General features: G+C 58.2%; 1 protein-coding gene across 4 annotated transcripts in view; it reads left to right on the top strand.

Annotated features, from left to right (window-relative positions):
- Window positions 1–18,877, top strand: part of Zc3h18 (zinc finger CCCH-type containing 18) — a 40,868-nt gene that overhangs the window by 18,138 nt on the left and 3,853 nt on the right. For all 4 annotated transcript variants that reach the window (XM_013146090.3, XM_023562421.2, XM_023562427.2 and 1 more), the window contains 8 exons: window positions 961–1,109; window positions 1,389–1,481; window positions 2,065–2,222; window positions 8,195–8,312; window positions 9,316–9,587; window positions 16,947–17,135; window positions 17,224–17,349; window positions 18,725–18,829. In XM_013146090.3, coding sequence (XP_013001544.2) covers window positions 961–1,109; window positions 1,389–1,481; window positions 2,065–2,222; window positions 8,195–8,312; window positions 9,316–9,587; window positions 16,947–17,135; window positions 17,224–17,349; window positions 18,725–18,829 — 1,210 coding nt within the window. The remainder of the gene's footprint in view (window positions 1–960; window positions 1,110–1,388; window positions 1,482–2,064; window positions 2,223–8,194; window positions 8,313–9,315; window positions 9,588–16,946; window positions 17,136–17,223; window positions 17,350–18,724; window positions 18,830–18,877) is intronic.

An 18,877-nucleotide genomic window follows, 5' to 3' on the forward strand; every position in this document is an offset into this window, starting at 1 on the left:
TTAGCACCCGGGAACTGGGGGGTCCACGCCAGCCGGGCCCTGTCACCTGGCTTCCTGTAGTGCTGCAGGTGGCCTGAGTGGGGGCCCTTCGGCGTCCTCTAGCGTGTCCTGCTCCTCTTTCCTCCCTCTGCCTGAGTGGCTGCTCCGGCATCTCTCTTCGCAGTGTGCCCCTGCGGGTAGCTGTGGCCCAGATCACCTTGGGACAGAGCACAGTCCTGGGAACCTGTAGTGCCTTGCTTGGATTTCCTCTTCAGACAAGGGTTTCTGAGTCAGGGTTGCAGTGTGCAGTGCCAGTCTCTACCTGTGGCCCCTGTGCAAGGCCACTGTGCTCAGACCAGGCTGTTTATACCCTTACTTGGACAGGAGTCTTTGAGGCCTCTCTGGTGTCCATAGGCATGGGTTCCAGAACTCCAGGACACCCGGAGGCCATGAGAAACTGCATCTGCTCAAGTCCTTTCATGAAATGGCACAGGCTTTGTGTAGAACCTGTATGTACCTTGTGTCCACTCTTAAGAACTTCTTGAAGTACTGCCTGACAACATAACTGTTTTATAAAGTTACTGTGCTGTATCAGTTAAGAAATGAAGAGAAAGTCTGTATATGTTAGGCGGCACAGACACAAAGACTTTTTGGGGCGTGTTGTAGATCTGCTGAGGTGGAGCCTCAGCTACTGAGGGTCCATCTTGGGACTCTGTCTCGAGAGTAACTTTGGAACATCAGCACGCTCCTCTGGGGGGTCCTGTCCCGCCAGCCTGCCAACTGCAGAAGCCCACATTGGCCCACATGTACTGTGAGTGTCAGGGCCTCCAGGCTTGGCCCCTGCCCCTCCCCAGCCTGTGCTGGCAGGAGCACTGGCTGGCTCGTGGTCATGCTGTGGCCTCGGCACAGGCCTCGGTCCCCACCCAGCTGCAGCGTGTGCCTTTGGCTTCCACCCTTGCTGACCTGCCTTTGTTTCCACAGGGAACTGTACCTGGGGTATGAACTGTAGGTTCATACACCCCGGAGTGAACGACAAGGGGAACTACTCCCTCATCACCAAAGCTGAGCCCTTTCCGCCCAACGGTGCCCCGCCTCTCGGACCTCACCCCCTGATGCCTGCCAACCCGTGGGTGCGTGCACACCTGTTCCCTCATCCGCGCGTGCCAGCCACCCGCCACTGTGGGTCCCAGCCTAAGGCAACAGCGTGCCTCCCGGGAAAGTATCTGGTACCTGCCTTTGCAGATGCCTGCTGGCACCATGCAGAAGCAGCCCTGGCATGCCAGTGTGCTGTGCAGTGTGGGCAGGGAGCAGCACTGTGTGCCTGCCGTGGCTCATTTGGCTCCTCTCTTTCCTTGTAGGCTTTACAATTTTACTTGCCTTCTCAACTTTCTCTCCTGGTTGTCTCGTAGGGCGGGCCAGTAGTTGATGAAATTTTGCCTCCACCCCCTCCCGAGCCCCCAACAGAGAGTGCCTGGGAACGTGGACTCCGGCACGCGAAGGAGGTAACAGTCCCCCAGCATCCTTGGGGAAGCTCGGGGAAGGGACAGAAGATTCCTGGGTTTTCTTTAGGAGTTAAGAAAATGGTATCTGGCTCTGCAGGGAGGCCAGGGCACAGCAGACCCCAGTAGGCCCGGGAGGAGCCCCATTCCCTGTTCCAGGGCCCAGTGCCTACTCTCCCTGCAGAGTCCCTGTGCTTCCTTGGGTTCTCCTGTGCCCACTCTGGCCCCAGGAGCCGCCTTGCAGTCTGGAGCCCAGTGTGGTTTCCAGTGCTGCATTGTCCTCTGCAGCAAGGTGCAGACAGCCCTTTCTCTGCCCATCTGAGGCTTCAGCCGTGCCCTCACGTGTTCTGTGCTGGGCCTCATCCCCGAGGCCGCCCCTCTGGGGCTCATTGGTCCTGTCCCCAGGCCATTGCTGGGAATTGACCAGCTCCGCTGTGCCCCACTCAACATGGTGGCTCCAGTGCTGCTTGTGGGCAGAACTTCCTTCAAGCCCTGCCTGGAAAGGCACTGGGGTCCTGGGCCCTCAGTGCAGGTGGTCCTACCGCTTCTTCCCTAGATGTTAACCTTCTTCTTCCTCCCCTGGTAGGTTTTAAAAAAAGCAACCATTCGTAAAGAACAGGAACCTGATTTTGAAGAGAAGAGATTCACAGTGACCATTGGTGAAGATGAGCGGGATTTTGACAAAGAAAATGAAGTTTTCCGGGATTGGAATTCTCGCGTCCCAAGAGATAGCAGAGATACAGCGTAAGGAGTGCTGTGCCTCTTTCTCCCTTGTGAAGGGAAAGCAGGCGCCTCTGGGTTACAGGGCACCACGAGGGGCTGTGCCACCTACCCTTGCTGGAGACGGAAGCACCGAGTTAATTCCTACCCTGTTTGCTGTCCCAGCGTGGGTCTTGCTCCTGTGCAGGGTGTCCACGCTGTGGGCCAAGTGTAGCCTGCATCCCCATGTTCCTGCCAGCTGTCTCAGAGGTCCCGAGTCTCAGGTTTCTGTCTCTGTCTTCCTCCCTGTGCTGGTTACATGCACCAGGACCTGCGTGACAGAGCACAGTGGCTGTGGCCCCTCTCGCGATGCTGTTTCTTGCTCCCCACATGGTCCCTGCTGCTGTTGAGAAGTCGTGAGATGAGAAGCACAAGGTAGCGAGATGTGGCTGCAGCAGTCTCACGTCACTGAGGGAGCACGAGGGCAGGCCCAGGTCCAGGGGCTCCTCAGGGCCCACGCTGGCATCACGCTGGCATCACGACTTAGTGAGTGCCCAGTAAGGGGCTGCACACGTAGGGCACTGTTGGGAAGTTACAGTGGCTGTGATCTTGGCCTGAGCAGGAGGCTGTGGGCTGCATGTGTTTCGGTCGTGGTTGTCCCCTGCCAGTGTGACATCGTGGAGTGCAGCAGGTGTCAGCAGAGAGGACAGGAAGTGGGCTCTCCAGGGCATCCAGGTCGCTCTTCTCTGGGACTGCATTCTGCAGTTCAGTTACCTGCACTCTGAAATGCTAAGTGGGAAATTAGGGGATGAAGTGTTTCAGATGGTCTGAGTAACTAATTTCAGAACGTTGTTAGGATTGCTGTGCCCTATTATTAGTGGTTAATCTCTTTAATGTATTGTTTTGGGTTTGTAAACTGAACCTCATTGTCCTGGTTACTTTTCTGTCATGCTGGGACAAAATCGACATCCAGAGTGAAGGAAAGAAAGGTTTATTTAACTCACAGTTTGTGGAGGCTTCTGTGCATAATGAGCTGGCTCCAAGGCAGGGTGGCGTGGCCCGGGGGCAGCACTTCAGGGCGGCAGCCAGAGCAAAATGGGGAAAGTGCAGGCCTCCCCTTGTCCCTTCTGCTGTATGCAGGCCACTCTCCCCCAGGCAGGTGTAGCGCTGACCCACCTCTGTGCCCTCTGGCACAGGCTGAGGATATTTACAAAGTAAGGATTCTGGCTTCCTGCTGAGTCTCTTAAATTGCTAAATTTCTCAAGTTGACACAATAACAATCCACCCCTTGTCAACTTGGCAACCAGACACATCTCTTTAAACCTGTTTCCAGATAAAAGACATGCTTTTTGTTTTGTTTTGTTTTTTGTACCAGGGATTGAACTCCTGACCTGGCGTTTGCTAGGCAGGTGCCACTGAGCTAAGTCCCTGGCCCAAGACATGCTTATTCTTAACATCTTAAAACTTGAACACAGATTTAATCCTTAGGAACCAGCATTAAGTCTCTCAACATATTACATTAGAAACATAACATTTTGTTCTTGGCCTTAGAAAAACTCGTGCACATCCCTTTATGCAAGAAGCATTTATTCCATCTGCAAGAGTTGCCGAAGTCCTAACAGTTTCAGCATTGCTGAAAAGTTCAAGTCCCAAGTCTCCTTGGGATAATAAGGCAAACCTTAGCTGCAAGCCCCTGTAAAAATGAAAACAAAGTTAAACACTTCTAGCGTGCACTGGCACAAAAAAACGTGCCCATTCCAAAATTTATAAACAGGCAGATACAAAGGATTGTGACCAAAGCCAGTGCAGAATCCAGCAGAGGGAGTGTTAGGCTGTGTGGTTGCACATCCAGCATCTGAAGCATCTGAGGCAGATTGTGAGCTCCAAAGGGCTTCTGGTGGTTGTAGCTCCCGTGCCGTGTGTCCGCGGTCTGCTGGGCACGCTCCTTAGTCTGTGCTCCTGGCTCTTCCAGACCGCACCTTTGGATTTACACTCACAGCTTCACACATTGCCCTCCCGAGGTGCACTGCCTGGCCTCCCAGGCCTTCTGAGATCAGGGTGGAAGCCTTTTAACCTCGGAACTCTTGTATTCTGTATGTGCCTAAAACCAGCACCATGTGGATGATGCCAGGGTCTACTGCCAGCTGGAGCAGTAGCCAGGTTTTCCTCTTTCTTGGCTGTATGAGTCCAGTGCTTGGGTCAGTGAGCACTCTGAGTCCAATTCCGAGGAACAAATTTAGTCTTTACCATCCACAGCTTTACTGGAGCTTCCATTCTAACCAAACTCAATGTTTTTTGTTTTCTGGGGTTCTTTTGTCTTTTTTTTTTTTTTTTTTTTTTTTTCATTTTTATCGGTACCGGGAATCGAACTCACGACTGCCAAAGGCAGGTACTTATGCTGCTGAGCTAAATCCCCAGCCCCTCACAATGTTAAACTCAGTGTTTTGAATCATCTTGCTGGGCTCTTTGCTCTTGATTTGCAATATAAATTTGACTAAAAGCCACCGACAGTAGCCATGCCACAGCCTCAAGATTTGACTGCCTTGAAGTTTCTTCTGCCAGTTTGATTAGTCCATTGACCTTAATCTTAGTCTCATGCAAAGTCTCTGTGTTTGGTCTTGTGTGGTGTGAGAGAGATAGAAGAGAAAACGTGTTGACTGAGGTGCGGGAGGGTTGCTGAGGAGAGGCAGGCGCCATCTGGAAGCTTTGGGAGAGGACTGCAGATTCTGTTTGGAACTTGACAGGACAGTAACCCCCAAAATGAGGTTTTGAGTGTTTGAAGTAGCATTTGCACATGTGCAAAAATCGAGAGGTTTGATGTTTGGGTTCTTGAAAAGATGAAGAGAGGCACTTTCTAGCAAGAATCTGTCACTCTGGACATGAGCAAAGTGCAGACAGACTTTCTGCCCAGCCAGAGTACGCAGCATCTGGAGCCCAGCAGCCAATGCAGTCCTTCTTCCCAGCAGAAACCTTCCAAGCCTGGTGTTACCAGTAGGGTTTCTGTCACCCTTCTGCTCTTCTGAGCTGTGACCAGAGTCTTCTGTACAGAACAGCCATTTCCAAAGGCTCTTAAGCCACATGGTCAGGTAGAGTTGTAGCAACAACCCCACTCCTAGTACCACATTCTGTCTTGGTGACTTTTCTCTGTTTCTGGGACAAAATACCTGGCACCCAAAATGAAGGAAGGAAAGGTTTATTTAGTGCACAGTGTGTGGAGGTTTTAGTCCATAAAGAGTTGGCTCCAAGGCAGAGTGGCGTGGTCCTGGGGCAACACTTCAAGGAGCAGCCAGACTGAAAAAGGGAAAACAGGCCTCTTCTCCCTTACATTGCGTCACACCGCCTCTGTGCCCTCCTTAGGATATTTACAAAGTAAGGATCCTGGCTGCTGCTGAGTCTCTTAAATTGCTGAACTTCTCAAGTTGACACAATGTGTCAACCGTAACACCATAGGGGGAAGAAAAGCTGGGTGTGTGGGGTTGGGGACTCCCACTGACTGTCCAGGTCAGGACTTGCAGCTTTTCATTGGGTCCTGCACATAGACTGTTAGGTCGTGGAAAGCGTCAGCATCAGGGCCATGTCTAGCCCAGCTGTCTGCTCGGTCATGGGGGATCTTGTGTGTGAGGTGTGATAGAAAAATACGGTGAATGTGCACAACTTTTAAAAACGTATTAACAGTGAAAGATGCATTGCCTCACTTAGAACACACTTCTTCTGTCCTTCTGCAGCGGCCCTGGACACCCTCTTTCCTGTCTTAAGTAGCTACCCCAGTGTCCCAAGTGGATTCAAAACATTTTCCTTTTGTGGTCGTTTTGAGTTGGAGCCAGAAGTTGCTGGGTGCCAGATCCAGTGAAGAAGGTGCAGCATCCTGTCTCTTCCTCTTTCTCTCTTTCTTTTTTTTTTTTTTTTTTTTTGTCTTTTTCCTTTTTATCAGTACCAGGGATCGAACTCACGACTGCCTGCTTGCAAGGCAAGCGCTTATGCCGCTGAGCTAAATCCCCAGCCCCAGCGTCCTGTTTTTCAAGGCCACCTTCTCACCGGATGGCCATGCGCAGCAGTGGTCACTGCATTTTCAATCCCACCTTATCAAACCCTCAAGAAAGAGGGTCCCAGCACTGCTTCAGAAAGTGGCACGAGTAATGGAGTGAGGGTGTGGAGGATAGTTCGTGGCGCTGTGTCTTAGAAATTTTTAGCCCTTCACCATGTTGTTTGTGAGATTACAGGAGTCTAAGTATAGGGAGCACTTTGAACAAAAGAGCACGCTTATTTCGAATGGGACAGAAGGGGCTTTGGAGCCAGAGCGTTGCTGGTCCTTGATACCCTAACCGCTTCGCCCGGCTGGCACAAGGACTTGGAAAATGTGCGCCAGTGGAGGCCGTGCAGTTCCCAGGCTGTGTGGCTCTGTGGTACTTGTGTTCCTCAGTGTGCAAGCAGGAGTCGCCACCCTGCTGCATGACCTAGGGCTGAAGCAGTCTGCTGTTGGGCCCTTTGCATGTGAGAGCGAAATTCTCCCCAGTCCCTCGGAGCTGGTCCAGGCCCCTCAGTCAGGGACGAGATGAAGAGCACACAGCGCTGCGGCGAGCGCTGGGTGGGCGGGAGAGCATGCCTGCATGGCACAGAGGCACTTCTTAGAAGGAAGGAGCTGAGCCACTGGAGCCACAGGGCTTCGGGCGGGGGCAGCCAGGTAGCCATGACCGACGCCCGCATGTCCCCTGCTGGTGGGAGACTGTCCCGTGGCTGTGCTGCTGCTGGGGACAGGACTGTGCCCTGTGAGTCTGCCACTGGGTTTGACCAGCTGGAGTATTGTGTTTCTGTGCACTGCCTCCCCCACCCGCCAGGGGAAAGGGCAGAGGACGGGCAAAGCACAGGAGCAGGAGAGGGTCTATTCTGGAGAGCGTGGGCAGGGACTCTGGGCAGAGGGGCTGCTGTCCTCACTGTTTAGTGACACACCCCCAGCCTGGGAGAGGCCACCCTGTGTGTACCCCTGCATGTGTCTCTGGCCTGTGTTTCTGCACATGCCGTCAGGGTGTGGGCCCTGTCGCGGAGCCATCTTCTGGTGCCCGCCTTGCTGGCTGTCTGGCGTCGCCTTAGCCCGTGGGTGGTGCTGGCGAGTGTCCAGACCGTGGTCAGCCCCGTGGTGCTCTCTCCCAACCCTGGGAGCCGGGGTGGGCGACCTGACATGGTGACATGTTCTTCGGGCCTCAGGAATAGGTTCTGCGTGTTTCTGGCTGGATGTGTTTACTTCTGAGGATTTCTCTCTGCTTGTGCTGCAGGTAGTTTCCACCTCCGGGTCACCGGAGGGGTACAGGAGGGCTTCAGTTTCAGATTTTGTCCTCTTGCCTCACCCGGCTCCTTGCTTTTTTGTGAAAGTGACTTTATCTTTAGGTCTCTGGGTTTTCAGGTGTCAGGTCAGGCATCTGACAAGCTCCCTTTCCCACACCTGCCCGTCATCACTTGGCTTCTTTCGTCCCTTTTGCCGCTAGCAGTGCCCAGATGTGGTCTTGCCTTGTCCCGATCCCCAGGAAGCCCCTCCTCTGTGTCCCGGGGAAGAGGGAAACTGTGGTTTGGTTCGGTTTGGTTCGGTTTGGTGGGTTTTTTGTTTTGTTTTGAGATGGGGTCTTGCTGTGTAGTTCAGGCTGGCCTTGAACATACAGTCAATCCTTCTCCCTCAGCCTCCCAAGTGCTCTAGTTTTAAAGTATGTATGTTCTTACTTTCTTAGGAAAGTGTACATTCCTTGCTGTTAAATTCTTGAGTGCTTACCCCCGAGTGGTGGGTACTAAATGTTATCAGAGATGCTTTTGCCCCCATACCTGCAATCTTGTGGCTTCTCAGGTCTGCTGGTATGGTAGCACGTGATCAGATACCCCAAATTGACCACGCCTTGCATTCCTGAACATCTGCCTGGTCACCGGGTATTATTTTCCTGATGTGTGATGTGTTCTGTTTGCTTGTATTTTGTGTAGAGTTTTTACCCTAGCGTTCCTGAGTGATGAGTCCCTTCTTTTGGCCCCTTTTTCAGACTTGAGCCTTACGGGGATCCTTACTACGACTATGAAATAGAACGGTTTTGGCGTGGTGGACAGTACGAGAATTTCAGGGTGCAATACACAGATGCAGAGCCATATCATAATTACCGAGTAAGTATGCCTCCTCATGGGACGTGATTGTCCCTGGTCTGCCCATTAAACCCACTCCGCTGTTTTGAGACAGGGTCTCACTGGTTACCCAGGCTGGCTTTGAACTTGTGATCCTCCTGTCAGTAAAGATCACCTCTTTTTGTTTATAGGGATTTAGAACTAGTTGAGCCCAAATTACTAAAATTAAACCCACATTGTGGAGGACAAGCTTACATCAGATTCCCAGCTTAAATCTGATGGGCTGAGCAGAGGCTTTCCGGAAAGCCCTGCGCATGCCCTTACTCTGTAATTGGTTTGCACATGAGGCCCCACATCCTGAGGTCCCCTGGGGTTGCTCACCACAGTGCCCCATCACCTCTTCCAGCCTGTGCTGCAAGGTCCAGTACAGGCTGGTCTGATGGTGAGCTGTTCAGCCTCACTCTGAGAGGTGTGGGAAGGGTCCCTGAGAAGCCCCCAAGCCAGCTGGCGCTGTGCCTCAGCGCAGAGCCATGTGTTTAGCTCCTGGCCCGTTAGGTGGTCACTGTGCAGCAGACCCCAGGGTCCTGAGGGACCTGGCCTGACCCTCTGACCCTGCCTGCCCCCAGATCCTCTGCTGTGTCCAAGGGACAGGAAGGCACAAGGGCAGCAGTGGGGACTGAGTGGCCAAGGCCGCTTCACACTCAGTGTGCTGTGTGCGTGCGTGATGGGACTCCTCCACTCTGACACTGGCTGCCCCGCGTGGACAGATCACCCCACTGGAGGGTGGTACCCTGGGAAGCCCACTCTGCCCCACTAAGCAGCCACTGTGTCCAGGAAGAGAGCCGCTGTGTGGTCTCCCATGGGCCGTGGGGGCAGAGGTCCAGGCGTGGTGACGAGGCGGCTGCCCCTTCTGAGGCACCGGCTCTTCCTTGGCACCGGTTGGGGACCTCTTGGGGCATCGCAGTCCCCCTGTGCGCCCACCGCCTCTCCCTGTGTTTCTGCAGCACAGCCTTAACCGCATCCTGTGTTTGGATTTTTAATGAAGGAAAGGGAGCGGGACCGGGAGCGCGAGAACAGACAGCGGGAGCGCGAGCGGGAGCGGGAGCGGGACCGAGAGCGGGAGCGGCGGCAGCGGGAGCGCGAGCGGGAGCGGGAGCGGGAGCGCGACAAGGAGCGGCAGCGGAGGAAGGAGGAGTGGGAGAGAGAGCGCGCCAAGCGCGACGAGAAGGACAGGCAGCACCGAGGGGAGCGCGACCGCGACAAGGAGCGGGAGAAGGACAAGGACAAGCCCAAGCCCCGGTCTCCACAGCCACCAAGGTAGGCCACCGGGAGCCGCCCGCGGGTGGGCAGCTGCTGCCCGGCCCGGCCCCCGGAGCACTGGCCCCGAGCTGCACCGCGGCCGCTGGCGGGCACAGTGCCGCCGTGGGGGTCTCCGGAGCATTCGGAGCCCTTGGTTGTCAGTGTGCTCTCTTGATGAGGTCCCCGAAGCACGGAATTCCAGTCGTCTCATTGATTTTGTGGCTTGTGCTTTCGGTGTCACATCTAAGATGTCATTGTGTAAGCACAGGAGCTCACGTCCACATTTTTATTTAGGAGACTCATAGTTCTAGCTGTGACTTGTACTCTGACTCCTCTCCTTCCTTGCTGCTCTTTCTTTTTGAGACAGGCTGGCTGTGTAGTGCGGGCGGGTCAGGGGTCCCCTTATGTCGCCCAGGCTGGCCTCAAGCTCAAGGCGATCCTCGTACCCAACCTTGTGATTGTGGACTAACAGGCATGTGCCGCCACGCTTTGACCCATTTCGAGTTAATGTCTTAGATGGTTTGGGGTAGGAATCTAGTTCATTCTTTTGCATGTGAGTATTTGGGCCACTTTTTGCTGGCTGAATGAGGTAAAGCAGGTGAGCCTGGTGACAAGCTTGGGGCAGAACTGGGCTCCGTGTGCAGGGGTAAGCCAAGCCCCCCAAAGGTGCATGTGCTGCCACTGTGTTGTCCTAGACTCTGATCACATAGAATCCAAGTGTCAGCCCACACCTGCCAGGACAGCTGGCCCCTGTGGACTCACGTTTGTCAGGGTGCTGACTCCCAAGCGGTGTCAGACCTGGGTCCCTTCTCTCAGAGTGCTGGCCCATTTTCAGCCTCTGGAGCCTGGAAGGCCTTCCTGCCCATGCCGGGTGGGAATGGGCTCCAGCTGCACATCTGTCTCTGCCCCGTCTGGGAGCCTTGTCTTCCAAGCGTGGACTCCAGATAGTCTGTCTGGCAGGGCGGGGCCTCTCTGCATGCACTGAGGCAGTGTTCTGCAGGGCTCCCGCTGATTACTCTTGGGGTAACACTGAAGCTTATGTAGCTGTCACAACAAAATGGTGACACATTTCATTGGCCCTTGACTCCCCTGCCTACCTTTAAGAGGTCAGATCTCACTCTGGTGTCCTGACTGGTCTCAGACTCCTGAGCTCAGCCTCCCGAGCAGCTGGGACCTCAGGTCCATTCCGCTGTGTCAGTTTCATGGCCGCCTTCGCGGGCAGCCCTTTCTCTTAGACTGCACCCACTCCGGGCTGCCTGTTGACCGGCCATGCTCGGAAGATGGCCACAGCTACCCGCTGCTACACCTGCTGGACACTGCCCTGCCTGCCTCTAGGCCCGGCCCAGTGAGATCCTCTCCCCTGCTCCTGCCCTCCGAGTAACTCTGGACTGGTCAGCTCTCCTGTGGTCTCGGTGCTGTCCCACACAGGGCCCACACAGGGAGAATGGCAGGGAACTTGGGGTCAGTGGCAGCCTGTTTGCACCTTACGAGGCTCCGTGGAGTGTGGAAGGGTTGGTTAACCCGCAGGCGGAGTTCTGGAGAGAGCACACTCGGCCTGCTTTACGTGTCCCAAGTGGCTGCTCTCACGCCTGGCGGGCCCTGCTCTCAGAGGCAGAGGGCGCCTGGCTGAGCGCCCAGTGCCCAGCCTTGTTCCGCGTGGATCTCCGGGCGTCGTGTCGCCCAGGGAGCCTGCCCCTGTGACGTGGGGACGTGCTTACAGTGTCCCAGATGCTCCCCCAAGCCCTGCTGGTGCCCCTGCCTGTGTCCAAGAAGCTGGAGCACCTCTGACTCAGGGATGAGTGTTCCAGAAGTACGTGCCGTGAGACTGGGCATTGTAGGGATGGCTGCCCTCAGGGTCAGCATGTGACTTCCCTGGGGCGAGAGGCCTACAGGTTGCCGTGCCCTGGTGTCTTCAGTGCACCTCGCCCCTCGTGTCCTCAAGGGGGCATGTGGGTGCCGGGCCTCTGGGCGGTAGCAGGTCACAGGGCTCAGGTCACACCCAGAAGCACCCAGAAGCTGCCTGGCTGTAGGAACTCGGGGCTCAGGATGCTTGACCCTGAGTTCTTCCTAAAGGTAGACACAGCTGTCCACACCAAACTGGGAGAACTCTTGCCCTCCAACTGGGCTTACGGCCCTGTCCTTTTCTTCCAAGACCCCAGCTTGACTCCTGTGGCCACCTCATCCAGCTGGGCATCCTTGATGGGGCAGGGACTCTGGCCACATGGGGTCATTACAACCTGCCCCCTATGCTGGTGGAACAGCTGGCACCCGTCCAGACCAAGCCAGTTTTCTCAGTCAGAGAAGAAGCCCTAGGCCGCAGGGAGAAAGCTAAGCTAGCGGGGTGCTCCCGTCCAGCAGGGCTTCTCCTCCTTCTAGTCTTTCTCAGTGAGCAGAGCTGTGCTTGGCTTTGCAGGACTGGGCTTAAAGAAAATCAGGTCCTGGACTGGGCCAGAGTTTAAAGGATGCTGGTTACTCTGTATCTTTTAAGTTTCTAGAAAGCCAGCGGAGGCCAGAGGGTATTAATGTAGCGAATTTTGCTTCTGAAGTTTGTTTCCTAGCTGTGAGTCCTGGTTCTCAGCTGCCACCCTCATCCTTTCTTCTTGCAGTGTTCAGGTTTGCTCTGTGGGTGTGGCAAGCTTGTGCCACCCTCTTTGCTGCCCAGGCCGCCGGCTCAGCAGGTGGAATTCTGTTTCCTGTTTCTTTTGCCCTGCAGGCAGCCCTGAGCTGTGCTGAGTGGGCGTGGATGAGCTGGCTCTCTGGGCAGGGAGTCCTGAGGCGGGGTCAGCCAGGTAGACCGCAACACTTCTCAGAGAGGCCCTCTCTGGCCAGCAGAGCCGTGTGGGGGTGGCCAGCGGCTCCCCTGCCGTCCTCGCCTGGCCCAGTTTCCTTTCTTGCCCCTCTGAGCACTGCTGTTCCGAGGGAGGCCATGGAGAACAGCTTCTGTCAGGAGCTCTGGGCTGGCCCGAGCTGCTATCTTGGGCGCTGTTAGACCGCACACAGCCCTCCCACTGCTCGTGTGGGAGGGGAAATTGGTGCACAGCTGAGTGCCGTGGCATCGTGGACGTGGGAACCAGGGCCTTCCTGGGAGTGGTCTTTGGAGCTGCTGCTCACTGGGGTGCTCTTGGCGCCCTGGGAGGCTGCTCCCCTTGCCCCACTCAGGAGCCCACCCTGGTTCCTCACCCTGTGGACACTGCATCGCTGCCTGGCGGGCCGTACCGTGACCTCCGCTGCGCCCCATGCGTCGCCTGTCGGTGAGCGCTTGCTTCCCAGCCACAGCCTCATCCAGGGCCACGCCCGGCCCGATGCTGCTCTGCCGCTGTGAGGTCAGGCCGGGGCCTGCACAGGCCAGGACAGGCTGGGAAACGCTGCTCTGGCCTCCAGACGAGGACGGTGAGGGGACGAGCTGACAGTGCACTCGGGGTTACGCTCATGTCTGTCCAGTCTGAGGGGCTTTGACCCAGTGGCCTGCCACCCTTACTGCAAAGAGGCTGGCCACTCGGGTCTCCTGCCACTGCGGCCGGCTCTGCCCGGAGTGGACATAGTGCTCCCTCCAGTCGCTCTGCTCCCTGCCTTCTCCCGGGAGGTTGCCCCTCTGCCAGGGCTAGTCCTGGCCGCAGCCCACTGCCGGGTGGGATGGCGCTTGGGAGGCTGAGGTGTGACCTGCGATGGGGCGCGTGATGCCGTGTGGCGTGCCCGTCTCTGCTGCCTGAGCAGACCTGATGATGAGACTCGGGTGGCAGCAGGGCAGGGTGCCCGTCACACTGCAGCCGCCCACTCCTTGCCCGCCATGTCATCACATCTGGTGTTCCCGAGGAGCTGAGGGACGGTGCTTGCTCAAAGTTAGGGTTTCCTGGGCTTAAGGGAAATTCCCCAGAGCGAGCCTGACCGCCTCCCAGTCCTGGGCTGCGCTTGCTCAGGTGCCAGGATGGGCAGAAGGCATTGTGCCTGGCACCATCAAGGACAGGCACCGCGTGTGATGTAACCTCCTGCCAGCCGGCACCTTGCTGGGAGCTGCCCCGCATTGGGTGAGGGTGCACAGGCTGGTAGCTCTCAAGTGCAGTCCTGGACGCCTGGCATCGGTGATATTAGTGCCCACAGCATAACACGAGTGAGAACGTATTTGAGTGTTTGAGTGACTGTGTTAAAAGGCACAGCTGTGGCCAGGTGTGGTGTCGCATACCCATAATCCTGGAACATGGGAGGCTGAGGCAGGAAGATTGCTGAGAGTTTGAGGCCAGCCTGAGCTGCATAGCAAGTTCAAGGTGAACCTGAACTACACGGCAAGGCACTGTCTCAAAAAAAAAACAAAAAGAGTCACAACTGCCGCTTCACTGGGGGCACCAATGATGGCAGGAGGAAAGGTGGCAGGGCCGGGCACACCAGGAGTCCGCTGGTGTCGGCACACTCACCTGGTGGTGCTGCCCTCCTGGGGTGCCGTGGACAGCTTTCCCTTTGCTTTGTGCAGAAATTGGGCAGTGGGTGCGTGTGCCTGAATCACCGAACTTGGCTGCTATGCCCTTGGGTTTCCTTGCTCCCGGATACAACATGGGCCCTGGCTACCTGGGTCACCAGCTCCTGACACTCCCTGGAGGGCGGGGAGATAAGCACACGGTGCCGGCCTGGGAAGGAACTTCTTTGGACAGAGGTCTCCTGCAGGCTTCTCCCCTTCGGCATGGTCTGTGCCAGCGCAGACTGTCTTTCCCCTGCTCACAGAGTCCCTGTGAGTGCTCCAGGACTGGGGAGAGCTTCGGGGCGCGGTGAACTTGTCCCTGTGCTTTCTCCTCCTCTGGCAGCAGTGTCCACCTCAGGTGCCCTGGCACTGGCATGGGAGGGAGCCCTGGGCCAGGCAGAGCACAGCCGCAGCGCCAAGGACAGGCACCTGGACCCTTGGTGTGAGGGCGTGGTGACCAGAGATGGTGCCCATCGTGTCCCCCCACCAAGTGTGCCCCTTTGGGCACCACAGTGCCCGTGCACTTGGGTAGCAGGGTCCTCGAGGCTCTGCTCTGAGCCCCGCCTGGGTCTGAGACCGCGCACGTCACCCAGTTCCTGTCGAGGTTCCTGACAGCACATCCTCACCACAGCTCGGGGTGCTCTTCTGGGAGTGTTCATTGCACTACGTGCAGCCCTCGCTGGTCTGGAGAGAGTCCGATGGTACTGCAAAGGGCCGCCAGCGCCCGTGCTCGCTCCCCTCCCTCCCTGTGAGGCGTGTGTTGGGCCCCGCGCCCAGCCTGTGCACGGTGCTTGGTCTGCAGGTGGGAGTGTGGACGAGCGCCATGCGCGGGGTCTTCCATGCTAGCTGTGTGTGTCAGGTGTCCTTGCTCTTCAGCAGGGGGTCACGCTCAGGCTGTGGGCCTGGCCGTCAGAGGCAGCGCCCACGCCGCAGCACCAAAGTGAGCGCGGCAGCCCTGGCCCTGGGCACGGGCAGGGCATCCAGCACTGCGGGGGTGGGGTGAGGCCCGCCGCCCGGCCTGGAGGAGGGTATGAGAGGCACTTCCTTGATGCCTCTTGCAGGGCAGGAAGGGCGCCCTAAAACCCTGCGCCCCTTCTCCCTGGGAGTGCTTGCCAACTGTCCCGGAAAGGGCCGCACCCAGCCCAGACGTCCCCAACCGCCGCGGGCCTGGTGACCACAGTCTTGCGTGTCCACATGTGTGCTTGGGATGAGAACACCCAGGAAGTGTGAAGGTGAAGGTGCTGCCAGGCGGCCTGTGACAAGGAAACGGGGACTGGCCAGGCGGTTTTTCCAGACAGCACTGGGCTATGCGCCCGGCCTCAGCTGAGAGATAACCCTGACCTCGCCCAGGGTGTCCCCAGCTGGTGTGCTGGGTGCTGCTTCTGACTGGGGATGCTGCCTGCTGCTGGCTGGTGATGAAGCATGGGTGGTGAAGACACCCACAGGAGGTGTCTCTGTGTCAGTGCGTCACACGCAGTCCGGGGTTTGTGGAGGCAGGTGTGCAGAGCCCCCTTTGCAGGACATGGGTGACTCAGAGGCAGGAGACAGCTGTCTCTCATGGACACCTCGGAGGAGCCAGTGACCATGCGCAGATGCTGTGACCAGGAGCGGCTGCGAGCAGTGACAGCAGCATCTTGGGGTGCACAGGGGCCGGCCTCTGAGGACCTGGAATCAGGAACCACAGGGTTCTGAGTGCAGCATGGGCCTCAACAAGGCCCAGAGACAGAAGCATGGCTTCAGGGTGAGGGGACTCAGCCAGCGCCGCGGTGGCAGCGGGAGTGAGGAGGTGCTCCTAGCCCCGCTGCAGGGCACACGTGCCCAGCCACACCCCTCAGAGAAACCTTTGAGGGGGACCCTTGAGGGGGAGAGTCGATGCCCAGCACATCCTGTGTCCCTGCATCTGGGAGACCAAGGCGGGAGGCCCTGGCCTGCACATCCAGCCAGGATAGCAGCGAGACTCACACCGGACTGGGTCGTGGTGGGGGGGGGGGCTAGTCCCCAAAGGAGGCGACACCACTGAGCAGCAGTGCCGGCTCTTGCACCACACACCTCGGGCCACAGCTCCAGCAGCGCATGTTCTGGGCAGCGAGGTGCAGGAAGCACCGTGGCAAGCAGAGCCCGCCACCGCACGGTGCAGCTGCGGGGGCAAGGCCTGCGCCCAGGTCCCTAGGGGCGGGGCACCTGCAGGGAGCCCGCGGGCGCTCCTCCCGTAGGGCAGGACTGGCCCCGAAAGGCAGAGGTGGAAGACTCTGTGTGTGTGTGTGTGTGTGTGTGTGTGTGTGTGTGTGCGCGCGCGCGCCTGGCTTTGTTAAGCCAGGCTACGGTGCTGAGGCTACGAGGCCCATGTCTGTGTCCTTGTCCTCAGGGCTGCCCAGCAGCCTGCGCCAGGCGGGCGGGGTATTAGGGCCTCTCTTCAGCTTTCGTGTATTAAAACTTGTTAACGGTTTTCCCCGACCGCCAGTCCCTGTCGCCTAGTTCTGACTGAAGCCGAAGTCGTTGTCGGCTGCGGCCCAGGTCGGCCGTGTTGCTGCCGTGTGTAGCCAGCATGTGTTTCAGAGGCTGCCCCCCAGCCAGGTGCTGCCTGCAGCGCACGCACACACACACCTGCAGCACACACACACCTGCAGCACACACACACATGCACACATGCACACACACACACACGCACCCAGCTGGAGGAAGGGGCCTGCGACCTCTGCGCTCTGCGCAGGTCTCGGGATGGGCTCGGCTCACACACTGCCTGTTCAAGGCTTGGGTTTGTGACTTCACAGGCTTTCCGTGGCGTCTGAACACAGTTCCTTCTGTTCAAATTGGAGAACAGGCGCGTGGGGAGGGGGGCACAGCCCCGCCCTGACGCCCCGCTGCCGTGGAGGGGCAGCAGGGCGGCCAGGAGGAGAGGCTGAGCCGCACGGTCCCTGTGATTGCAGCCGGCAAGCAGAGCCCCCCAAGAAGGAGGCCGCCGCGGGGCCCCAGGTGAAGCGGGCCGATGAGTGGAAGGACCCGTGGCGCCGGTCCAAGTCTCCCAGGAAGAAGCTCGGCATGTCGGTCTCTCCCAGCCGGGCACGACGGCGCCGAAAAACGTCGGCCTCCTCCGCCTCTGCCTCCAATTCCTCCAGGTAAGCAGCCCGAGCAGAGGCCCGAGCAGGCAGGGCACGTGCCCCCGGGCTTCTGCCAGTGCTCACGCTGCCACCTCCCGGCCTGCAGGTCATCCTCCCGGTCCTCGTCCTACTCGGGCTCCGGCTCGTCACGGTCCAGGTCGCGGTCCTCGTCCTACAGCTCTTACTCCAGCCGCTCGTCCAGGCACAGCTCCTTCTCAGGCAGCCGGTCCAGGTAGGTGCCCGCCCGAGGGTGGCTCTTGGGGACGCACGAGCCCTTCTGGGGGCAGCAGCGTGGTGCCATGAACATGTGCCGCACCTGTCCGTACACGCTGCGCCACTGTAGAGAGAGGGCTGTCGTCCTGAGGTCTAGAGGCTGAGCGGCTGTGTGTATGTCCCCGCTGAGGTAGGCCCAGGGCACCCTGCCACCCACCCAGGGAGGTGAGCTTTCTCAGCCAGCCTGGAGAGCGGCTGGGCCAGCAGGCTCTCCCCATGCCATGCTCCCTTCAGGCTGTCCCGCGCCTCATGCAGCACGGCCCGCACACGGCGGTTAGGCCATGTGCCCGGGTGCCCGAGACCGCCTCTCCCTGGCTGCCGTCTGCCTGAGGGCACAGCACGGAGAGGGTGAGGGGAGGGAGTGTGTGGAGCCTGCCAGGCAGGCTGACACATGTGGCCGAGGCCCCGTGCAGTAGCAGGGGCCGGGAAGAGAGGCAGACCCTCACTGCCTGGGACAGGCCCGACACAGACCGGCACGACCTCTGGCAGGGCCCCAAGCCGAGCCGGTGGGGAACTGTGGACAGCAGAAGTCACCTTGCCTGCCGTAGGAGATGGGTGTGTGTGACCTTTGCTCTGGGCGTGCAGTTGAGGGCGATAGCAGTGATGGCAGCAGAAGGCACGGGGAAGCCCTGTGGTATCCCCGGCCCCACGTCTACAGAAGGAAGAGCAGGCTGGAAAATGGGGAGGTGCAGCTTTGCAGGGGCACCCAGATGCCCCTGCCACAGTGCTGAGTGGATCCTCTGGACACGCCTGAGTGAGGCAGCTCCACCATTCCCATGCCTTGGGCCCTTCCCACCACGGCCTCCCCAGTGGGTGGGACTGCTTTGTGCCTCCCGCACTGAGCAGGCCTGATCCTGCGGGCCCTGGGCACGGGCAGTTGGGCACCCCAACACGCTGTCCTCTTGAGGCCTGGGTGGGAGCCGTGCATGAGGCTGGCGCTGCTGCATGCTCCTTTCTCAGCGGGAGCTGCCTGCGTCCTGCTAAGAGGCGGCCTCTTGGGCTGAGGGCCTGGCCAGCTCTGTCTCCATTGACAGAGCTGCCAGCCCCAATTGGCAAGGCACATGATGGTTTGAAGTAGGGCACCCAGCGAACCATGAGCATGTCACCTGTCCTAGTGTGCCGCCCCACAAGCACGCTGAAATTGGCATGTTGTAATTCCCTTGCTGTTGTGGGCTCACGCATGGGCCCTGCTGGGGACCTTGTGGAGCCCGTAAGTGGGCAGTGTCCTTGGCTCTGGGTTTTTAGCAAATGGCAAAGCTGCATAAAACAGAGTTTCTGGCCTCTGCAGCTGGGCTCAGCCTGGTGCAAGCCACTCACGTTCTGTCCACCCCCAGGTCCCGGTCCTTCTCCTCGTCCCCGTCGCAGTCCCCCACGCCATCCCCACACAGACCTTCCATCAGAGCCAAGGGGGAGCTGGCGCCACCTCCCGGGAGAGCAGGGTAGGTCCCGTTCTTCTCTGTCCCATCTGGTTGTACCTGGGGGAAGTG

The sequence above is a fragment of the Cavia porcellus genome, unplaced genomic scaffold, assembly GCF_034190915.1.
Source record: "Cavia porcellus strain 051 isolate PalLab524CR breed Dunkin Hartley unplaced genomic scaffold, mCavPor4.1 scaffold_4, whole genome shotgun sequence".
In the NCBI taxonomy this organism is placed as follows: domain Eukaryota; kingdom Metazoa; phylum Chordata; class Mammalia; order Rodentia; family Caviidae; genus Cavia; species Cavia porcellus.